We start from the raw sequence: 20,654 nt of genomic DNA on the forward strand, positions 1-20,654 counted from the left end.
GCGGAGTCGGGGCGGGGGGGGGTGCGAGCACTTCCGGGCTCTAGGCTCCGGGGCATTTCCTTGTTTGTCCGGTTGTCCCGACCGCATGTCGGTCGGGACGCGGGACAAACAAGGAAATATCGGGACGGTCCCGATAAAATCGGGACGTCTGGTCACCCTACTCCCACATCTCTCTCTCCCCCAGCCCCGAAAACCATTCTGAATTTCATTGAAAGTATTCCAGCTGGCTCTATCTCATAGTGAGTTTCAGGCCAAATCTCTCAAGTGCTGGTAGTTCTCCAGTATCTTCCTGCAATTCCTCCTGTGTGCCCAGTAGGACAGACAAACTCTCCCACAATTCCCCGCAGTCATAGAACAGTCCATCTTACTGCAGGACTAAGAACCAGGGGGTGTGCCTCCAGAAGGCCTAGTGACACACACAGGGGAGTGAAGCACCAGTGAGGACACAATTACTTAAGTAGAGCTTCCACGTTCTCTTGGGCTCTTCATGGAGAGAAGGATTTTCGTGTCCAAGCAATTGACCTGCTTCGAGTAAGAATAACACAGACACAATAGATACAGAATATTAGCAGGCCCACCTAGCCGGTAACTCGTCTAGTTAGAGGAACAGGGGATGGACATAATGCGGTGAGTAAGAGAATGGATGAAAAGCTGAGCATTTTCATTTTTATGAATGACACGGTAACTCGGGAGGATTGGCTGAACTAACCCACATGATGCACAGAAACAAAATAATACTTCAGAAAACGCCTCAAAATGTGTCCTGTTGCTTTTCCCTCCACCTCCCTCTGCAAACAGTTTTCTAGCATTGCAAATCTTTCAAGCTGCACAGCACCCTTCAGGCAACACAGTACCAACCCAGTGGGGGAAGAAAGTGAGAAAAGCAACATGGACTTGCTAGCTGATTTCAGGTGACACTAATGCCCGCACTGCTGCAGGCAAAGTTTCAGGTAGCAGTCAAGAGAATGGCATTTTCTCAATGATTATCCTTCGTTTTTCATATTCAGAGGCCATGAAGAAGAAAAAACATTGTTTTCTGTCTTAATGTCAGAATTCATAAGCAGAGGCTGGCGTGGCTCTCTGTGCTCTCAGTTTTAATCTGCATGGCAGATGTGGGGACATTTGGAGGTTGGGAAGATAGTAGTTCCACTTCCTCCCTGGGGGCAGCTTCACCCGATTTCCCGACTGGAGGTTCATCCACCGGGCCCAGGTCAACTGCATCCTGCTGAACGGAGCCGTCCACCATTGGAGTCAGGACAAGCGATGCAGAAAGTGTGGCTATGCCCACGAGACACTACCCCACGTCCTGTGTGGCTGCAAGCCCCATTCGAGAGCTTGGCAGCTGCGACACAACTCCATCCACGATCGCCTGGTCAGAGCCATCCGACCACCCATAGGGAAGGTCGCCGTGAACTCCACCATCCCCGGAAACGACAGCCAACTGCGACTGGACGTCGTCATCACCAACGAGGACTGGAAGAAGATCATCATGGTGGACATCCCAGTGCCCTTTGAAAGCAGGACCCCAGCTTTCCACGATGCCCGATCTCGAAAGCTGGAGAAATACGCCTCTCTGGCTGACACCCTGAGAACTAAGGGTTATGAGGTCCAAATCCACGCGCTGATTGTTGGAGCCCTGGATGCATGGGACCCCGGTAATGAGCAAATGCTGAGAGAATGTGGAGTTGGTCAACGCTATGCTCAGCTGATGCGGCAACTCATGGTGTCGGACACCATCAGGTGGTTGAGGGACATCTACATAGAACACATCACCAGACTTCAGTAATACCAAGAGGGATGAGCTGGAGTGCCGATGAGAAGCACTGTTGGGAAAGTAACAAATACTTTCCTGATGGACTGTTTTTTCTAAATGGACAACCTATCCTAAATTCTCAATTACTGAGGGACAATCTTCACACGTTGATATATTTTGCTTTCCTCCACCAACTCTCTGTATAACATTTTTCATGAGTAATGTACTCAAATGCTAAATATCTAAACTGTATTCTTAAATTCATTCACCTAAATTTGGGTTATTGCTGATTATGCACTATATGTATCTTATATCCGAGGGGTAGCCGTGTTAGTCTGGATCTGTAAAAAGCAACAGAGAGTCCTGTGGCACCTTTAAGACTAACAGATGTATTGAAGCATAAGCTTTCGTGGGTGAATACCCACTTCGTCAGACGCATGTGACGCACACGTCTGACAAAGTGAGTATTCACCCACGAAAGCTTATGCTCCAATACATCTGTTAGTCTTAAAGGTGCCACAGGACCCTCTATATGTATCTTATGACTTTAAAAACAAACCTTGTATTTGTGGATAATCTAAGCACTATACCCAGATGTACAAACACTCTTTTCTCAGCCTGTATATTATATAATTTTAACATTAGTGGTAATAAAATTTGTTTTTGTACAGGAATTGATAGAAGTTGCATATGTAATTATAAGGGTAGAAACAAGAGCAGAGTTTGGCCCAATAATTATAAACAAGTAGAGGATTGAAAGGGAGCAGGAGATGGGAGATGAGCAGACCTTCTGTTTGACTGCCACACTGCTACTGAAAACAAAAACATATTTGGAATATACACGAAATAGGGACAATGTACAAAACCAAGTATGAACCAGCCAGATCTTCAGCTAGTGCAAACTGGCCTGGCTCCATTGCCTCTAATGGAGTCGTGGCAATATATACCAGCTGGCATCTCACCCGTTGTACTTGACTTTTCCTTTTTGTAAATTGGTTCTGTTACAGCTGATTGTGATTATGAGGATGTTATTTATGTTTCAATTTCACAGCCAATTCTTAGGAGACTGGCTGGTCTTTTGAACACTGTTGATCATTCTGTTTCATCGCGTGAGTGAGGCAGACGTCGCAATGATTGATATGTGCATTGCCCTGTCTTGGCTGTCGCTGCTTTGCATAAGACACATCGCTGCTGGATCTTGGTTTACACTTGTCCTGTTACTCCCCTCTTGTCAGTCGGCAATGGACCTGTTTGTTGTCTGCACCGCCGCCCCTTTGGGCGCACTATGGGTATGTCTATACTGCAGTGAAAACTCACGGCACAAAGCCTCACAGCCTGGGTCCGGCTGCAGAGCGAAAAATAGCAGGGTGGACGTTTCCTCTCGGGCTCTGAGACCCACCCCCCTTACCAGGTTTCAGAGCCAAGGTCCATTCAGAACAGAAATGCCTACACTGCTATTAGTAGCCCTGTCGCAGGAGCCCAAGTCAGCTGACCCAGGCGCTGAGATTCGGCGCCCAGGTTTTTTATTGCAGTGTAGACATACCCTGAGGCAGGTCAGTGAGTCCAGTAATAGAATAGTCCAGGGGCTAGCGACATGGACTGGGACTTGGGAGAACGGGCTTCTATTTCTAGCTCTCCTTCTCCAGAATGGGACTGATCCAAAACCCAGTGTAAACAATGGAAAAGCTGCGAATGACTTAAACTGGATTTGGATCAGCCCCTATGTGGTTACCCTATTTACGTGCACCAGCTTCCTTTCACATGTGCCAATAGGCAGGCAAATGGGCCGTTTGCCAAAATACGTTCCTCAAAAGGCCATCTGGTAACGGAGAATTTTAAATCCAGACTATGCTACTTGGAAAGAATTCAGAGGAAAATGTCCAACTGCTCTCCCTTTCTCTGCACGAATCAGGGGCATCTTCCGATCCTATTTCACGGGCGCAGTGGGAGGACTGTGCTTTGTGAAATTTACGCCGGGGGGGGGAGAGAGGCAGATTGGGGAACTGCAAATGATAGCTCAGCGCTCCTTATCTCAGCTGCTTTAATTGTTTGTAATGACTTAATAAGCAGCAATAAACAGGGAGCTTGATCATTCCCTTCACTACACACAGGCAGAACAGCATTTTATTAGATATTATAAAGCCCAAGTTTGGAATTTCTTCAGTTTCATTTTCCTTCTTTATGGGCTTGTTCCGAAGCTCACCAAAGTCAGTAGAAAAACTCCCACTGACTTCCATGGGCTCTGGCTCAGGCCCGACTCTAATGAGCCGGAAACAAAATACTACGTGGGAATACCCAGTTTGTGGCAGACAAGTATCATGCCAACTTCCAAAGTCAGCCTGGGCAATACAGCTCCCTTCTGATCTGGGACACTCCCTTATATAGCACAGCAATGCTAGGGGGACCAGACAGCAAGTGTGAAAAATCAGGATGGGGGTGGGGGGTAATAGGAGCCTATATAAGAAAAAGACCCCAAAATCGGGACTGTCCCTATAAAATCGGGACATCTGGTCACCCTATCCAATGCACCTCAGTGCTAGACTTGTAGCAGCATCGTTATGCTGGTATTGGGACTCTCCTAGGTGGTGAAGCGATTGTACTTATTGAGCGTAGGGAAATGCCACCCTAGACTATCCAAACTAATTACAACGTGGTTTATTGTTATTCCAGTTTTACTTAGTGCTTAATAAAGGAGCTGGGTTAGCAGATGTAAAGACCGATGTCTTCTCTTTACCCACCAAGCTGCATGGTCTCTGTACCAGGATTAGCTGAACGCCACCAGGCCACCCACACACTCCCCTATCCAACTATAAGCTGCCACTAAGTGTACTGTACATGAAGTGTACAGATACATATTCTTTTTTCTCAGATTCACAGATTTTAAGCCCAGCAGGGACCATTATGATCCTCTAGTCTGACCTCCTGCAAAACACAGGCCAGAGAAATTCACCCAGCGTTCTCTGCATCAGACCCATAAATATGAATATTTCAAATGTAACAATGAAAATACATGTACAGTAAAGACACCACACTAACATAAAATGATATAATGACTTGTTCAGAGGTGGATTCTAATTTGCTTCTTGGAGATTCCCAATTCAAAGAGGGGTGGACAATTTTCCAACAAACATTTGGCGGAGTGGGGTGGGGCAAAGAAAGGATTGATTTTGAAGAATCTTCCGGTTCAAAACAAAAATTGGTAAAACAAAAGTTTTGAAATGGTCAAAATTATCTGCTTTGACATTTTTAAACAACATTTTTCATTTTCCGGTTCAACATGACATTTCCTTTTGAAATTTTAGCTAATTCGTACCAAAAAAGGTTTTAAAAGGGTCTAAATTGAAATCAAACATTTTGCCACGATCAAACTGAAACATTTTTGATTGACCCAAAATGATTTTTTTTTTTGTGGTTTTGGATTTTCAGTTTGTGAAGATTTTTGAAATTTTGACTTTTCATTATGATTCAGGTTGGGAACATTTTTCAAAACCACAAATCTCAGCCATTTCCTGCCCCTTTCTACCCATAACTTCTTGCATAACTCTCATCAGGCTTCTTCTCTCCCTTGTCTGCTCTTTTACTCATAGCTGATGGATTTAATTTTCACTTTGCTATCCAAATGGTTGGTAAAAAAATATTTTTGTCTCAAGTTTTCCCTGGGGTGTGCATGAGAGTGAGTGGGGAAGAGTTGGTGGAATCATTTCCTAACCAGCTCTAGAAATGAATCCAAGACAGTTTGCCTGGCCTTGTTCTTAGTCGTTGTAGCATAACTACTAATTGGATGATTTAGTTGGGGGTTGGTCCTGCTTTGAGCAGGGGGTTGGACTAGATACCTCCAGAGGTCCCTTGCAACCCTGATATTCCATGATTCTATGCTAGCAGATTGGAACCTGAGGAGTAGCTTGTATTGCAGCAGCCAAAGACCTGTTGGAGAAGCAGCTTGGAAGAAGAGGGTGTGATCCTCACTCTGCCTCTAGCATTCATCTTGTCTTGCTAATATCCTGGGACTGATCCGGCTACAACTACCCTGATCTTCATCCCACCACTTTTCTTATCTTTACTTCCCAAGACCCCTAGTGCATGGCTACTAAAGCATAGCAAATCAGGAGGGAATCGAAGCCACCTATGAAATATTCCACATCTTGTTGTTCTCCTGTAAAACATGACTATCCTTTAAACTACAAGAATGGAGAACAAGGAGTTCCTAGCTGCCGTGCTTTAACAAGATGCCCAGTTGAAATTCCGTATTTAAAGGCATCTTCTTCTACCAACCATTTTTTCACAATAAGGAATTTTGCTCCAGTCCTTTGGAGGAGAAAAAAAGAAATTCACATTCTCCAAAACAAGTTTTGCCAAACATTTCAAAATGCTAAGGAGAAATCAAGAAAATAATGGCAATAATAATATTAATAAAAACAGAGAGAGGGTTAAAATTACTGATTCTCTTTATCAGAGGGGTAGCCGTGTTAGTCTAGATCTGTAAAAAGCAACAGAGTCTCCTGTGGCATCTTTAAGACTAAGGCCTTGTCTTCACTTACCGGAGGGTCCGGCGGCACGCAATCGATGTTCTGGGATCGATTTATCGCGTCTGGTTAAGACGCGATAAATCGATCCCGGATCGATCCCGGAAGTGCTCACAGTCGGCGCCGGTACTCCAGCTCGCCGAGAGGAGTACGCGGCATCGACTGGGGGAGACTTCCTGCCGCGTCTGGACCGCGGTAAGTTCGGACTAAGGTACTTCGAATTCAGCTACGTTATTAACGTAGCTGAATTTGCGTACCTTAGTCCGAAGTGGGGACTTAGTGGGGACCAGGCCTAACAGATGTATTGGAGCATAAGCTTTTGTGGGTGAATACCCACTTCGTCAGACGCATGGCGAGTCTCTTTGAAACTGATTACAACTGTGGACAGGAATAAATTCATTCCTCATCCCCACCCAAAGCAATAATTTATAGCTTCCCTATGCTCTTCTTGGTGCGTACCCTTGTTACTGATCTGAATTTATCAGGGAAAGATTCAGAGTCTAGGTCCTTCTCATCACCTTGTTTCATCCATGCTTATTTATTGGTAGCTGGGATTGGAACACTTGGCTTGTCACTTGGGGTTTTGGGAGATCTCTAGGTTTTAAGTTCTGTGAAGTTTGCTTTTTGTTTTAGGCTCTGCCAAACAGCTTTATCCCTTGATATAAACCAGTGCTTGGCAACCTTTGGCATGCGGCCTGTCAAGGAAATCCGCTGGTGGACCGGGACGGTTTGTTTACCTGCTCGGCCTGTGCCACTTCCCGCAGCCCCCATTGGCTTGGAACGGCGAACCACGGGCAGTGGGAGCTGCGATCGGCCGAACCTGCAGACGCTGCAGGTAAACAAACCGTCCCGGACCGCCAGCGGATTTCCCTGATGGGCCGCGTGCCAAAGGTTGCCGATCCCTGATTTAAACCATAATTTTTGAGGGCAAGTTGACATACAAACATATTTTTCCTACTATATAAAAAACCGTGCTGGGCAAAGAATAAAGAACCTTGTTGGAAGAAAGTTCTTGACCCGCTGCTAAGATACTTGGGAACTAAAATAAAATACCATGCAGCGGCCCAGGGCTCGAGATTTGTGAAAGTTAAACAGAACTTGAACCTCAAATATTTTGCCCTGAGTTCTAAATCTTAGTGTCTGGTTGAGTGGGTTCTCAATTTGGCAATTATTCCATCCCTAGTTTTGGGGCTTGCTGCCACTGACTGTGAATGTTTTTCTTCAGTTGCTTGGGTAGCTCATCGTAGACCCAGATCTGCAAAAGTATTTAGACATCTAGCTCCCTTTGGAATGAAAGGGAGTTAGATGCCTAAATAGCTTTGAGGATATGGGTCCTAGTGACTAAGGGACAGATCCCTCTTCCCTCCATCATAACTGTACACATCTTCTGCAGTGCAAAGTCTGAGCCATGCCAGCTGTACCTTCTCCATCAATAATGTGTTTCAAATGCACAGAGGGAGGGAGCTAAATAAGAAAGCTTTCAGTGAACAGTTATATGAATATACATATGCTACCCTGATGGAGAGATTAATTTAGCTGTTCTTGAGAGGAAGAAAATAAATGCTGATTCACACCTAATGGATTGGTGAGAGCTGCCTTCCAAACACATTTACTATCAAACGGCCTAGAAATCCAGCCTTCCAAAACAGAGAATGAGCAAATCCTGCCTTTGTTCCAGGCAGTGCACAGAAGAAGGTAGAAGTGGGTTTTCATTAAGATGCTAGATGTGATTGAAAAGGGAGAGTGGGGGCTGTATAGCTAAATACAGCAGGGGATTGGCAGGCATGGAAGCGCTCTCTCAGTATGTGATAGACTACAGGACAGAACCCACAGTGCTTTGGAGACTCTATCCTGTGGCCCTTTCGTTTGGTTTGTGGTCACAGATCTTGGAGAGCTGATCAATCAATGTCCCGTGCTGGGAGACATTTGTCACTTATGTGCTACGCTGTGGTGACAGTAATGAACATAAGTATGATGTAAGGAAATTATTGATTATTTTTATAACAGCCCGGCCTAGAGGCCCCGTTGTGCTAGGAGCTGCACATACACACAGTGAGAAACAGCCCCAGCCCCAAAGAGCTAGCAGTCCAATCAACAAGATAGAAACATCTGTGGAATGGGAGGGATATAGACATATTAGAAAAGTTTGTCCAGGAAAGAATATAGGAGCTTGCACAAGGGGACAAACATATGAAGGGGTGTTTCCTGAAAGGGTGTTTGGCATTTAGGTTTGCTATTGATGGGACAGCGTGCTTGAGTAGATGGAGTGATACGTAAATGGCATTTCAATCCTCTTGGGGTGTATGTATAGCCTTTGAACTCCCAAACACCTGTGGAGTGTATGCGCTCTCCTTTGCTGCTACAGAGAGAGAGTGGAAGGACTCAGCAGATATTAGCATGTTGCTAGGTGGATGATTTAACTCCTGCAGGTAAGACAAGGATGAATTTATGCAAATATAAACAACCTGTTTCCATGTATGAAAGTTGGTTATAGGAGAAATAACTTGGTGGTGCTGAGGGAAAAAGAGCTAAAAAGATTGGGTTAGATCACCAGCTACACTAAACTCACGCGGCTTCGTTGACATCAATGGAGCGCTGCAAATGCACGCCAGCTGAAGATCTGGTCTGTTATTTCTTGTGGAATTCTAGACCATTAACATAGCGGCCCAGCCCATCTAATTCCCTTCCTTTGCTCCAAACCACATGGATGGTTTTCCAATGTTAATACCCAAGTCAGAGAACGTTTACTCTCACTGCTCGTAGGAACACTTGTTTGTCATCCATGGCCTAGCTCCATGCAATGCACTAGATGCTACGGTCAGCTCAGCTGGAGAAGGCCTACTCACTTAGCCTCTGCTTACGTCTTTTTTTTTCAACTCTCCATCCGTTTGCCAAGATGCCCTGCAGCCAGGTTTAACACTTGCTGGTTTTCCAAGCAGTTTACTGCAATTAATAAACCAAGCACCCCGATCATGCTAGCGAGGCTCCTGCGCTGTCTTCCCCATCTGATCTGCTTTAAATATGACTGACAGGAATAATTGTAAATGAACACAGTTGGCTCATCTATACACTGGCTTCATTCGGAGAAGATTTATGAGTCAGTCACTTTCTAGCTGTTCTTCTTCATGCTCTGAAACAAGGCAGAATGTGAAAATAAATTGGTGATTCAACTTGCCTCTTTCTGTAGGGTAGGAAAATGGACTTTTTATAGTTCCCAAAATATTTACCATGAAAGCTTGGGGAAAAGCAATCTGGTGGTCAACCTTGTTCCTCAGTAAAAGCAGTGATTGAAACGTAAAGTCCAGGGAGCATTAATTGGACAAATCTCAAGAGGTGGAACTAGATTGGTTGTGATAGTTCCTTCTATTTGCACTTGTAAAATAGCTTTTGCATGTGCAAATCAGGCAACTGTGTGGCTAACTCTCTGTCTGCACGTTCATTTACCTGATTTGCACACACCGTTGAAGGTTTTTGCAGGCACAGAGGGAGTATGCACCCATTGTACCCAAGTTGGACATGTAGTCCTTCCTTAGTGGAAAAGAACAAGTGAAAAGAAATGAAAGAAGGAAAAAATAAGTGAATAAGAAAGCTAAGACTAGATCCATAGTTAAATACTACTAGGAGAAGGGCTTGAGCTGACCTCTGCCAAAACAATGCCGTCAGGTGCAACTGAGCATCTAATATGTTGCAAAATCTGGTCTTGAACTTCTTGTTGGTCTAATTTTAGTGATCACCAAGATCACACATCACTACCAGTCAGATAGATGTGCAGATGTGGAAGACATGAGACATGGAGACCTAATGGTGGAAGACAGGTGTTCACTCATTCATAGATTCAAAGATTCTAGGACTGGAAGGGACCTTGAGAGGTCATCGAGTCCAGTCCCCTGCCCTCATGGCAAGACCAAATACTGTCTAGACTATCCCTCATGAGGCATGCCAAGTTAGTCTGATGGTCAAGGCACAGATGGGAACTGGTGACTTTAGGGCTGAGTCTTGAGGGGGCATGCTGAATCGCTGGCACTGTGCACAGCTCGCTGAAGTTGTTTGCATCACTTCCATTTCTAAATTCTGCTAAACCACAGTGTAAATAGGAAGCAAAGCGTTTGCTTAGCCATGGTTTGGCACTAGCTGAAATCACTGAAGCCAGTTGTTTCAACCTTCCCTCTATCATCCCTTGCAGACTGAACACATGCACAAGAGGGGTATAATTATGGGTAGTTAAGATGCCTTTTTCATTAATTGATGGTCAGACAGGCTTGCTTAGCATGCTGCTGAGACAATATAAAGCAAGCTGTGTTACCAATAACAAAATGTAAATTCTATCGACCCTACCTGAATAAGGCAAAAAGATCTAATTTTTAATCCTATTTAACTTAAGTATAATTGTCCTTTGAAACACACTTATAAGGGTTGGAGGTGGCTGAAAATATCCAAACATGGTCTTTTTGATTACTGCAAACTGTCCTAAGTGACATGCTTAGAATTGGCACATGTAATCATGCATGTAATTTTGAGCATGCCTAGACAGTATGGACATTTTTGCATGTGCAATTTGGGGCACACTGCACATTTTTCTAAACATCCATCCTTTTTCAAACTTGAGCCATTACTCTTGTGCATACAGCTTTACAAATGCACATACTTGTGTGTGCGTTTTCGTGCACTATCACTTGTTCATGCAAGTGATAGATTGTTTATGTGCACCAATACGTTTGGATAAATCGATTTTGTGCATGAAAATTCTGTCACTTGCACACACAAGTGCTAGAAACTTTCAGCTGTGAGCAGTGCTAGTGCATGTGCAGTGTATTAACAACGGGAGACTGGGTTGAGGCCCCACAAATGAGCAGGCTCTTATATGCTACTATTAGCCTCTGTCTCTGGTGCTGAAAGTGCAAGTGGAATCTGTGGCCTGATTCTGATATCCAGTAGACTGGTTTCACAATGGTGTAACTCCACTGATCTCAGTAGATTACTCCTGACTTAAACTGCTGAAAGATCAGAACTAGGCCCTGTGTAAGAGATGTGCACTGGTGAAGTGAACAGTGCTAGCATCAAAGATGTATGGGGATGAATTTGAAGTCAAGACATCATCTTGTTACAGATTGGTAGAGCCTTGCACGGGTACAAAATTTGTATCTGCAACTGATCCACGATCTGCAAACATGGTCCACAGATATCTGCGGATATAAAGTGGAGATCTGCAGATTTTCAGGGTTCTAGATACAAAATGTGGATCTGCATTCATCCACGATCTGAAGACATGGTCCGCGGATAACCACATCTGCATCTTGCCTATATAGCCTCAGATTTGCAGGGCTCTACAGATTGGAACTAAAGAATGCATTAAAAAAATTATGCCCTAACTTCCATGAGACTCATTTGACAAAACTATCTTCTCTATTGAGTCCATATCCATCAGCCAGGGCATCAGCTGACAAAGGTAGGGCTCAAATAGGATGGCTTCTTGTACAGGAGGAGGGATAGCTCAGTGGTTTGAGCATTGGCCTGTTAAACCCAGGGTTGTGAGTTCAATCTTTGAAGGGGCTACTTAGGGATGGGGGGCAAAATCAGTACTTGGTCCTGCTAGTGAAGGTAGGGGGCTAGACTTGATGACCTTTCAAGGTCCGTTCTAGGAGATAGGATATCTCTATTTATAATTGGCCAGATGCATTATAGCAGGGTTCGGCATGCGGCTCGCCAGGGTAAGCACCCTGGCGGGCCGGGCCAGTTTTATTTACCTGCTGACGCGGCAGGTTCGGCCGATCGTGGCCCCCACTGGCTGCGGTTCACCATCCCAGGCCAAGGGGAGCGGCGGGAAGCTGCGGCCAGCACATCGCTCGCCCGCGCCGCTTCTCGCCGCCCCCATTGGCCCGGGACAGCGAACCGCGGCCAGTGGGGACCGCGATCGGCCGAACCTGCCACGTCAGCAGGTAAATAAAACTGGCCCGGCCCGCCAGGGTGCTTACCCTGGCAAGCCGCGTGCCGAACGTTGCCAACCCCTGCATTATAGGGATTTTCACCTCTCTGTCTGAAGCTTGCATGTATTGCCAATACAGGTTGAATACTGGACTTGATAGACCAATAGTCTGCTCCCACATACCAAGTACTGTGTTCCTGTACTATGGGGAAGTTTGAGAAATCCTGGTTTAGGATAATCAAAAGCTAACAATCACAGCAATGCCTGCCATCTGCAAGTCACCCCTTCTGAGATCACATGCTCACCTATGAGTCAACTGTGGTGAGACAGCATGGAAAGGCAGCATGGGTGAGTGGCCATTGTGTGACCTTGGTAAATCATTTCACCTCTCCGTGCCTCAGTTTCCCCTTCTACTCTTTGTCTCCTTTCTCTCTTCAAATTTTAAGTTTTTTTGAACAGAGATTGTCTCTACATTTGTACAGTGCCTAGTGCAATGAGACCTTGATCTCAGTTGGGTCCTTTAGGTGATTCTGTAATATAAATATGAATAAATAATATTTTGCCCTATATTTCTAGGCAAGAGAAGTTGACTAAACACACTTTTTCTCATCCGTTGTCTTGATGAAGGGCTGACCAGTCCTAACTGAGATTTACTGGTCTAATTCCACCCCCATCACCAGTGGCCATGTAATACCCCGACCTTTGGGAATGAGCTCTAATGAGGCACAATACTCTTCTGACGAATTCTGGATCTAATGAAGTCTGCTGGGATTGTGGCTACAGGTTTTGATTGATTGGTTTTTTTCACTGATGAAAACAAGTAGACATTTAGGTAGCTAAAAAACATATGTCAGGAAAATACTGCAGACTAAATCCAGTGCTGTGTGACCCCAGGGGAGTGCTTTTCACACAGTTCAGCTGAAAAAGCTTCACTTCTCTGGGGGCTGGAGTGTAACATTCCATCATTTATATCATTGCACCATTGCCTGCACAGCGGAAGAAGCAACTTTTCATGCTCCCTTGGAAGCAGCTGTCTAGACCCATCTCTTGATTTCTTTTCATGCAGAGATGTTATTAAAAGGGATTTGAGGAATCTCTCGTACTATCAATATCTTTCATGAAGCCCATCTCAGCAATTGGGTTCACAGTATGCTCGGGTGTGGTTGAAAAACATCTACTATTAAAAAACATCTTCAGTAAAGAAGAGAAGTGTGGAATCTTTTCAGGAGGAATTCCTCGTCATAAACACCCCTTTTCTATCCCTCTCTCTTAGGTACTTTTATGGGCCCCATTACTGTAGTATCTAAGGCCCAGATCCTCAAAAGTATGTAGACACTTAACTCCCTTTGATTTTTCGGGTCCTATTGATTTCAAAGGGAGGTAAGTGCCTAAATACCTTTGAGGACCTGGGCCTGAGCGCCTCACAATCTTTATGGTATTTATCCTCACAACACCCCTGTGAGATAGGCCAGTGCGAGGATCTCTATTTTATGGACAGAGAATTGTGGGCCAGAGAGACTAAGTGACTTGCCCAAGGCCTCTTGGGAAGTCTTCAGTGGAGTGGGGACTTGAATCCAGGTCCCCTGAGTGGTGCTGGGTGGGAAATGGCTTTCCTGTCCTGGGAAAAGGGTTGAGCTTTCAGTAGTCTTTTCCCCATTCCACACTGGGAAGAAACCTCTCAAAAGTTTTCACGAAATACCAGAAAGAGAGAGCCACCCCCAAACGGTCAATAGACCAATGGTTAGCACGCTCACATGGGAAGTGGGAGACCCAGGTTCAAGGACTCCTATGTCTCCAGTGAGCACCTTAACTAGGCTATAGAACCATTCCTCTCTCTCACTGGCCCAACGCATACTTGATTATTGATACAAAGTGGAACACCTCCAACAGGAGAGCTTGAGAGACACCTGCCTAGAATATCCAATAACCCACTGGTTAGAGCACTCACCTGGCATGGAGGAAACTCAGCTAAAAGTCTCTGTTCTGAAAACCTGCCTCATTCACAGCAGGGACTTGAAGGTGACTTCAAAAGTTTTGTCTAAACTGATACATTCCTGCAAAAAGTTTCTGTTTTGACATATTTTGGGCCAGATCCTCATCTACTGTAAATCTGCATAGGTCCACTGGGTAGCCCCAGGTCAGTCTGGCAGACACCTGGAGTTTTTTTTTTGCCTTCTTCTGCGGTTTGGGGCACGAGCTGCTTGCCTGGATCAACTGGGTATATCTTACTTAATCAGTTCCTTGTCCTTGCAGCAGCCTGGGGCAGTGGGGCACCTCGGTCCCTCCTGTTCTCTGCCTGTGGCACATATCTAGTCTCCTGGGGCCTGTAACGTTTTGGTTGTTGGGGTTAGCGTGCAGGTGCTGAGGTATGCTGGTGGCCTGTGATAAACAGGAGGTCAGACTAGATGAGTGGACCATCCCTTCTGGCCTTCAACTAAGTCTGGCCCTTTTTCTCTTTCCTTCCCTGGATTCTTTCTCTCAGTGCCTCCAGGAAAAAAAGAAAGAAGGCTTAATTCCTTCCTTTGTCTTCTTTGTGTATTGCTTTGTCCACTGGGCTCACCTCCGTGCTATTAAAAATGCTTGGTTGCTCTGAGTACCTTTCCCAGACCCGAACAAGAGCTCTGCGTAGCTAGAACGCTCGGGCTCCTTCCCCAGGAGAAGTTGGTCCAATAAGAGATTTCACTTCACCTCACCCACCCTGTCTCATTAAAAATGTTTTGCATTTTAAATCAACAAACTGCCTTTTACAATCAGGCCCGAGTGCAGGAAATAACTCTCCAAGTGCCAATTACCAAAAGGTCAACAGAGCTGAGTCCAGCCAGTCACACCACTTGGGGGAGCAAAGAAAAGCCTAATCCATGCAGTTGATGCTCAGCAAAAGCAAACCATACAAAGGATGAGCCTTATTAATGTGTCTCATCTCGTACGAGTGGGCTGTTAACCTCAATAACACTGAGAACACTTTCTGCATCCGCTGTACATTAGTCAAGGAAACCAAGGTCCCAGAATATGGCTACGAGGGCACCGCAGGGGAATGAAAGCAATAATAGCTTAAATAAATGGGCCCCCAATCAACTGAACTGCCCGTTTGCCTGGGAGGCAAGGACAGGACACTTGAGAGAAAAATTAATAACATAGGAACACAAATGAGCATCCGCAAATTGACGTAACCTTTGCTCCTTACACTGGTGGTGTTTTTTCACCTGTCACACTTCTGTTCCCTCTTGAAATCACACACTACTTCAGACATGAGGAAAACTAGGAGCACTTTGAAGAAGATCCAAGCAGAAATGTTGCGGGGGGAATAGATAATTCTATTATTATTAATTGTGTGTGTTGAAGCAGTGCCTAGAAGCTCCAGCTGCTATCAGGGCCCCCATGTGCTAGGCACTGTACAGACAGACATAGTAAGAGGTGGTCTCTGCCTCAAACAGCCGACAATCTGAACAGAGCAGACAGACAAAGGGTGGGAGAAAGGAAAGATGACAGATGGGGAAATTGAGGCTCAGCATACAGAAGTGGGTGGGCGAGGCTCGGTGGTCTGGAATGTGCAGGAGGTCAGACTAGGTGAGCACTACTTTCCCCTGCACTACAGGAACTCTATGGCCTCTAGTCAATGAGATTGGGGAATGTGGAAGAGGAAGGATGATAGTGTGGCTACAGCACTTATTATGCCTGTGCCACCGACTTCCTATTCAGCCACTGGGCAACTCACCTAATTTTTCTGTAACTCTGTATCCTCATCACCAGATGAGGTTGGTAATACTTTTGACCTCACAGGGGCATTGGACACACATCCATTCACTGCGGGGATGGTTTACAAAGGAAGAAAAAAATAAATCCTTATTCACAGTGTGTTTGGATTGTGTGGCAGAGGGCCAGACAACGAGTGATGAAGGGGCAAAGAAACATGGAACAGCCGCCCTGTCCGCTAAGCTCCATTCAGCCTGTAGGTGAGGCAGGGTTCTGTGGGAAAACCAGTAGGTGGTCATGTAACCAGAGCATTGTTACGCACACAGCAGAGTTAAGGTTCCACAGGCAGCCTTAACTATGTCACTGCCTAACTTCTCAGTGCTTCACTGTCCTGCCTTTGCAGGGAACACACATGTATGTGATGCAAAGGGGAGAGGAAGAATTGCTTAGTGGTTAAAGCACAGCCTGGGAAGCAAGGGCAGCTAGTTCTGATTCACCGGATACTTCTGATATGACCTGGAGCAAGTCACTGACTGCTCTGTGGCTCAGTTTCTCCAGTTATAAAAGGGGATAATGGATACATCTGAGGGAGATTGTAAGGTCTGATTCATTGACGTGCTTTGAAGGGAGATGCTAAAGGAGATACAAATATGATTATTCTTCTAAAAATACAGGTCCTTTATTCCCTCCCACAAATCAGTGGTGGAAAGCATCTGTGAAGCCAGTTTAACCAACTACTGGGGGATTTCCCTTGCAGAAGGAGACTCTCTGAGTAGTGCAAAGTTGATGTAGCGCTAAGCCACCCTCCTCCTGGATCCTGATGTAGACAGCTGTCCTGGAGAAAGGGTAAGCTACAGCTAACTGGGATCACCAGCACCCCCATATGGGGCCAATAGGGATGATGTACAGAAGTGCGGTGACTGCTGCTCCAAATTACACTGTCCCCAAGATTAGGACACTGCAAATTTGTCATACAGCCACCTTGTCTCCTTCCGCTCTTCTGGTCCTGTGCTGACAGCTGGCCCCGGGGCTCACGAATGAACCCTGGTCACAGATACTGTACAGGTTAATAGATCTAATCACTGTCACTGACTCCAGTGGAAACTGGCAATTAACACAGCTGCACCCACTTCACTCTCTGATCTTGTGTTAGAAGAAGCGGCTCAGGGAAGCTGTGCTTTTCTATTGCCAAAGCAGCTTGCCACAAGCAAGGTCGTTTTTTAATGTATATTTTATAGCCTATTTATTTTAATCCCCATTGATCCCGTTTTCAGCAAAGCTCTTTTAATTGCTCTTTAGGAGGAAAACACAAATGCAATTGAGATGGCCATAAACTCTGAAAAGTAACACCGCCCCTCTGGGCCTCACAATCTGCAACAGACATGCTGACCGAGAGCTTCATCAGGGCAGCCAGGGCCGCAGCAACAAAGAACGTGGCCCCCTCCGAACATATGTCCGGGTGGGGCCCCTTACAATGCAGAAACTGGAATGCGGCATTTTTTTGCCACTTTTAGGGGCTCCCTTCCTTGCGGGGCCCCCTCCAGTCGGAGGGTACGAAGGGCGCTCGCTACGCCTCTTAGGGCAGCTTTACTCTGCTTAGCTGCAGGAGCAGAGGGTTAGAAACATTTAGCTGAAGTAGAACAGGGCAGAAACAGTAGGAGGTAGAGAATTAGACAGTTCTTGATGCCTGCAAATTCTCTTCATGCTCATATTTGGAAATCTGCATCAAGTTACCCACTGAGAAACCTGTCAGCTTCAGATCTAAGTTTACAATCTTGCCCTATATTCCATACACCCTGAGAACTGTAACTCACGTTAATGTTAGTTTTGGGTGTACACAGAATGCAAAATGCAGCAATCCGCAACATATGCTATAGGGAACAATGAGGCACTAGAAAGAAGATACAGGATGAACTAATAGGTCTTTTCTACCTCTAACTGTTCTGGTCTTATGATGATGGCCTGCTATGTGGTGGAACAGCTGAAAAATTAGCTTGTTTTGGCTTGGTGAGACTCTCTTCAGCATCAGGTACAGAAAGGTCCAATGTAAAATTAAATCAGTTCATCCTCATTTTGCAGGGATGTGTTTTGCAACATTTCCCTTTTCTGCTGGTGAATGGAAACCGCAATGATAGGAAACCCTGATGAACTTGCCCCAGCTGGAAATCATTTACATCTGTATGCTCTTCTTTTGTGAAAATCAGCCCACCAGTCACACTTGGTTGTTTTTGCATTATGGGTCTGATCAGTGCCATTGACTTGAATGGCTTTTGGAGCAGGCCCTCAGTGCAGAATGCTTATTTATATTTTTTGCCTGGGTCTGATAAAGACTTTCTGGTCATTTTGACTCCTGCATGAGAGAGAAAATATCTCAGTTACTTTATTAGATTAGTGTGGTTTGTATTGGGTAGTGCCTACATCTCCACTGTGTCAGGTGCTGTATAAACACAAACCAAAAACATAGTCCCTACCCCAAAGAGCTTAGAAAACATGCAGTATTTTGCTTTAAGAAGGAACATTTTCAATTTTAATCAAGCTTTCAAAATAAAAAAAGTAGCAAAATATCCAATTAAGAATGTCTCCTGGGCACTCATTATTAACGGCAAGAAAAGGCAATAATTGCACTGACTATCACAATGACAACATGTCAGAGACAAAGAAACAAAGGATTTCAGTTCCCCAACCCTTTTTGTCATGTCCGTGCAATTTTCAGATCTTTCATATGCTAAATTGAAATGTGTTCTACGTCCTTTTCATAAAACTACACGCCAGGCTAGAAAGTCAGTGTGTTTAGTAGGAGTGAGAGTAATGTGATTCAATGTGCAGTTACTTAGGGGGGAAAGATGAAGAGGCCAAAACTCCAGAATTATGTAGAAAGAACTGCGATATTATCACAAGGATCGCAGTGTCTTAATGACCAGGGCTTGCATTGGTGTTTGGCTACCAAGGATTTGAATATTCAATTTTTCTTGAATGAAGTGAACATCAGTGTCATTTTATGAATTAAACGTGACTGTTAAAGGAATGGGAAGTAGTGTGGCCTGGCAGTTAGGGCTTTGGCCTGGAAACCAGGGGCTCTAAATTATGTTCCTGGCTCTGACACTGAGCTGTTTGGTGACCTTGGTTCAGGTCAACTCTTCAACCAACGGGCATTTTGCTTTTAATCTTCAGCTCCCCACTGGCGGTTGAATGGATTCCAGAACCAGAGAGAAAAAATGAACACAGGATTTGTAACATGCCATTTTCAAACCACTGTAAACACAAGACTCTTACTGCTCAGTGCAGTGATAATCTTATTCCACACAGCAGAACCCTGGCGGCTTTCCCCCTTGTACTCATACTTGATTACCACCTTTTGTTTCCATTCTTGTTCTCACCTGAAAAGAAGTCAAGATGAAAGCTCAGCCCCAAGCAAAGAGACTTCTGAGGAGAGCAATAAGGACTTGGGATAAACACACGGAGGGCTGGCTCCAGCGTTTTTGCCGCCCCAAGCGTCGAAGAGGAAAAAAAAAGAAGACGCGATTGGCGGCTCTTCGGCGGCTGCTCTACCGTGCCGCTTCATTATTCGGCGGCTGGTCCTTCCCTCCGAGAGGGACTGAGGGACTTGCTGCCGAAGACCCCCGATCATGCCACTCCCTTCCGTGGGCCGCCCCAAGCACCAGCTTGCTGTGCTGTGCCTGGAGCCGGCCCTGGACACACATACACACAGTGCTCTCCCCAAGCCACATCTAATCAGTGGGTGAGCCCAGAAAGAGATTAATTAAAGACAAATGAGACTTTAAAAGAGAAAAAATGAAGGCAGCAAGGAATAAATGGCTCCAAATATAGACACGGTGCCTTAGGAGCAGTGTTTGTTTTAACATTAAAATCTGGAGAAGTGCAAATCTGGATCCAGTCTTCATGACGCTGCCCAATCTCTTTTTAGAAATAGCTGAAGCATACAGAGGCCTGATAGGAAGGGAAATGCCAAAGGTATAAACTGCCAGGGGACCATTGTGAGTGGACCATAAAGATCCATTGTTCCACCTCAAATCGTCGCATAATATGAAAACCCCCTAAGAGCTGAATAATGCTGCAGAGAGGTGTGCCATGCTGGTCCACCTTTGAGTTGCTTTGGGTAACCAAGCTGACCAGTTTCAAAGGTCAGCTTCTGATACTGGTGGTACTTAAACCACTTCCAGAAAGTTGTTATATCATCCAAAATGGACGGTGAGAAATACACCACCATTCATATTCTTCCATGAGTGGTGTGATATCATATATCATCTGCACCTTTAGCATTCCTCTTCCCCACACAAAGTCTAAAACATTGAGGGTGCTGCTGCTCCAGCCGAGACGCCCCTCAGTGAAAGAAAGTAAAAAGTTATTGTCTTTCAATGGGCTTCTTCATGCTGCATTTTTGGTAGGTTATGATGGGTCTCAAAACAAAAGGAGGAGCTGCTGAAGGAGCAGGTGCTTTTGAAGAAGGTCTTTAAGAACCTTTAAGAAGTTCCCTGTGGCTTTGGAGAACTGCAGCAGCCTCCATAAATCATTCCTGCCTCCCCACAAAATCTGGCAGGCTTGTGCAACCTCATTCTTTTAAAGATTTGGAAACAGTAGTGGGTAGGCCGTGTCCTCTGCACAAGGGTGAATTCCACCCCCCCAGGGCCCACTATGGGCGTTCGGAAATGCAAAAAGCCCATCCAACCTGGGATTTGGAGGCCTGGCTCTTTTGTAGCCCTGACTGTATACCACGTCCGTATGGCTTGTTGTTGATACCATT

The 20,654-nt window shown here is 45.3% G+C and overlaps 1 protein-coding gene across 1 annotated transcript in view; it reads left to right on the plus strand.

Moving 5' to 3' along the window:
* The first annotated feature begins 622 nt into the window (after window positions 1–622).
* LOC128846701 (uncharacterized) overlaps window positions 623–20,654 on the plus strand; it is a 79,762-nt gene continuing 59,730 nt past the window's right edge. The window contains exons 1-2 of the mRNA XM_054045946.1: window positions 623–627; window positions 1,168–1,684. Of these exons, the coding sequence (XP_053901921.1) occupies window positions 623–627; window positions 1,168–1,684 (522 nt within the window). The remainder of the gene's footprint in view (window positions 628–1,167; window positions 1,685–20,654) is intronic.

This window comes from Malaclemys terrapin, chromosome 12, assembly GCF_027887155.1.
Source record: "Malaclemys terrapin pileata isolate rMalTer1 chromosome 12, rMalTer1.hap1, whole genome shotgun sequence".
Lineage (NCBI taxonomy): Eukaryota > Metazoa > Chordata > Testudines > Emydidae > Malaclemys > Malaclemys terrapin.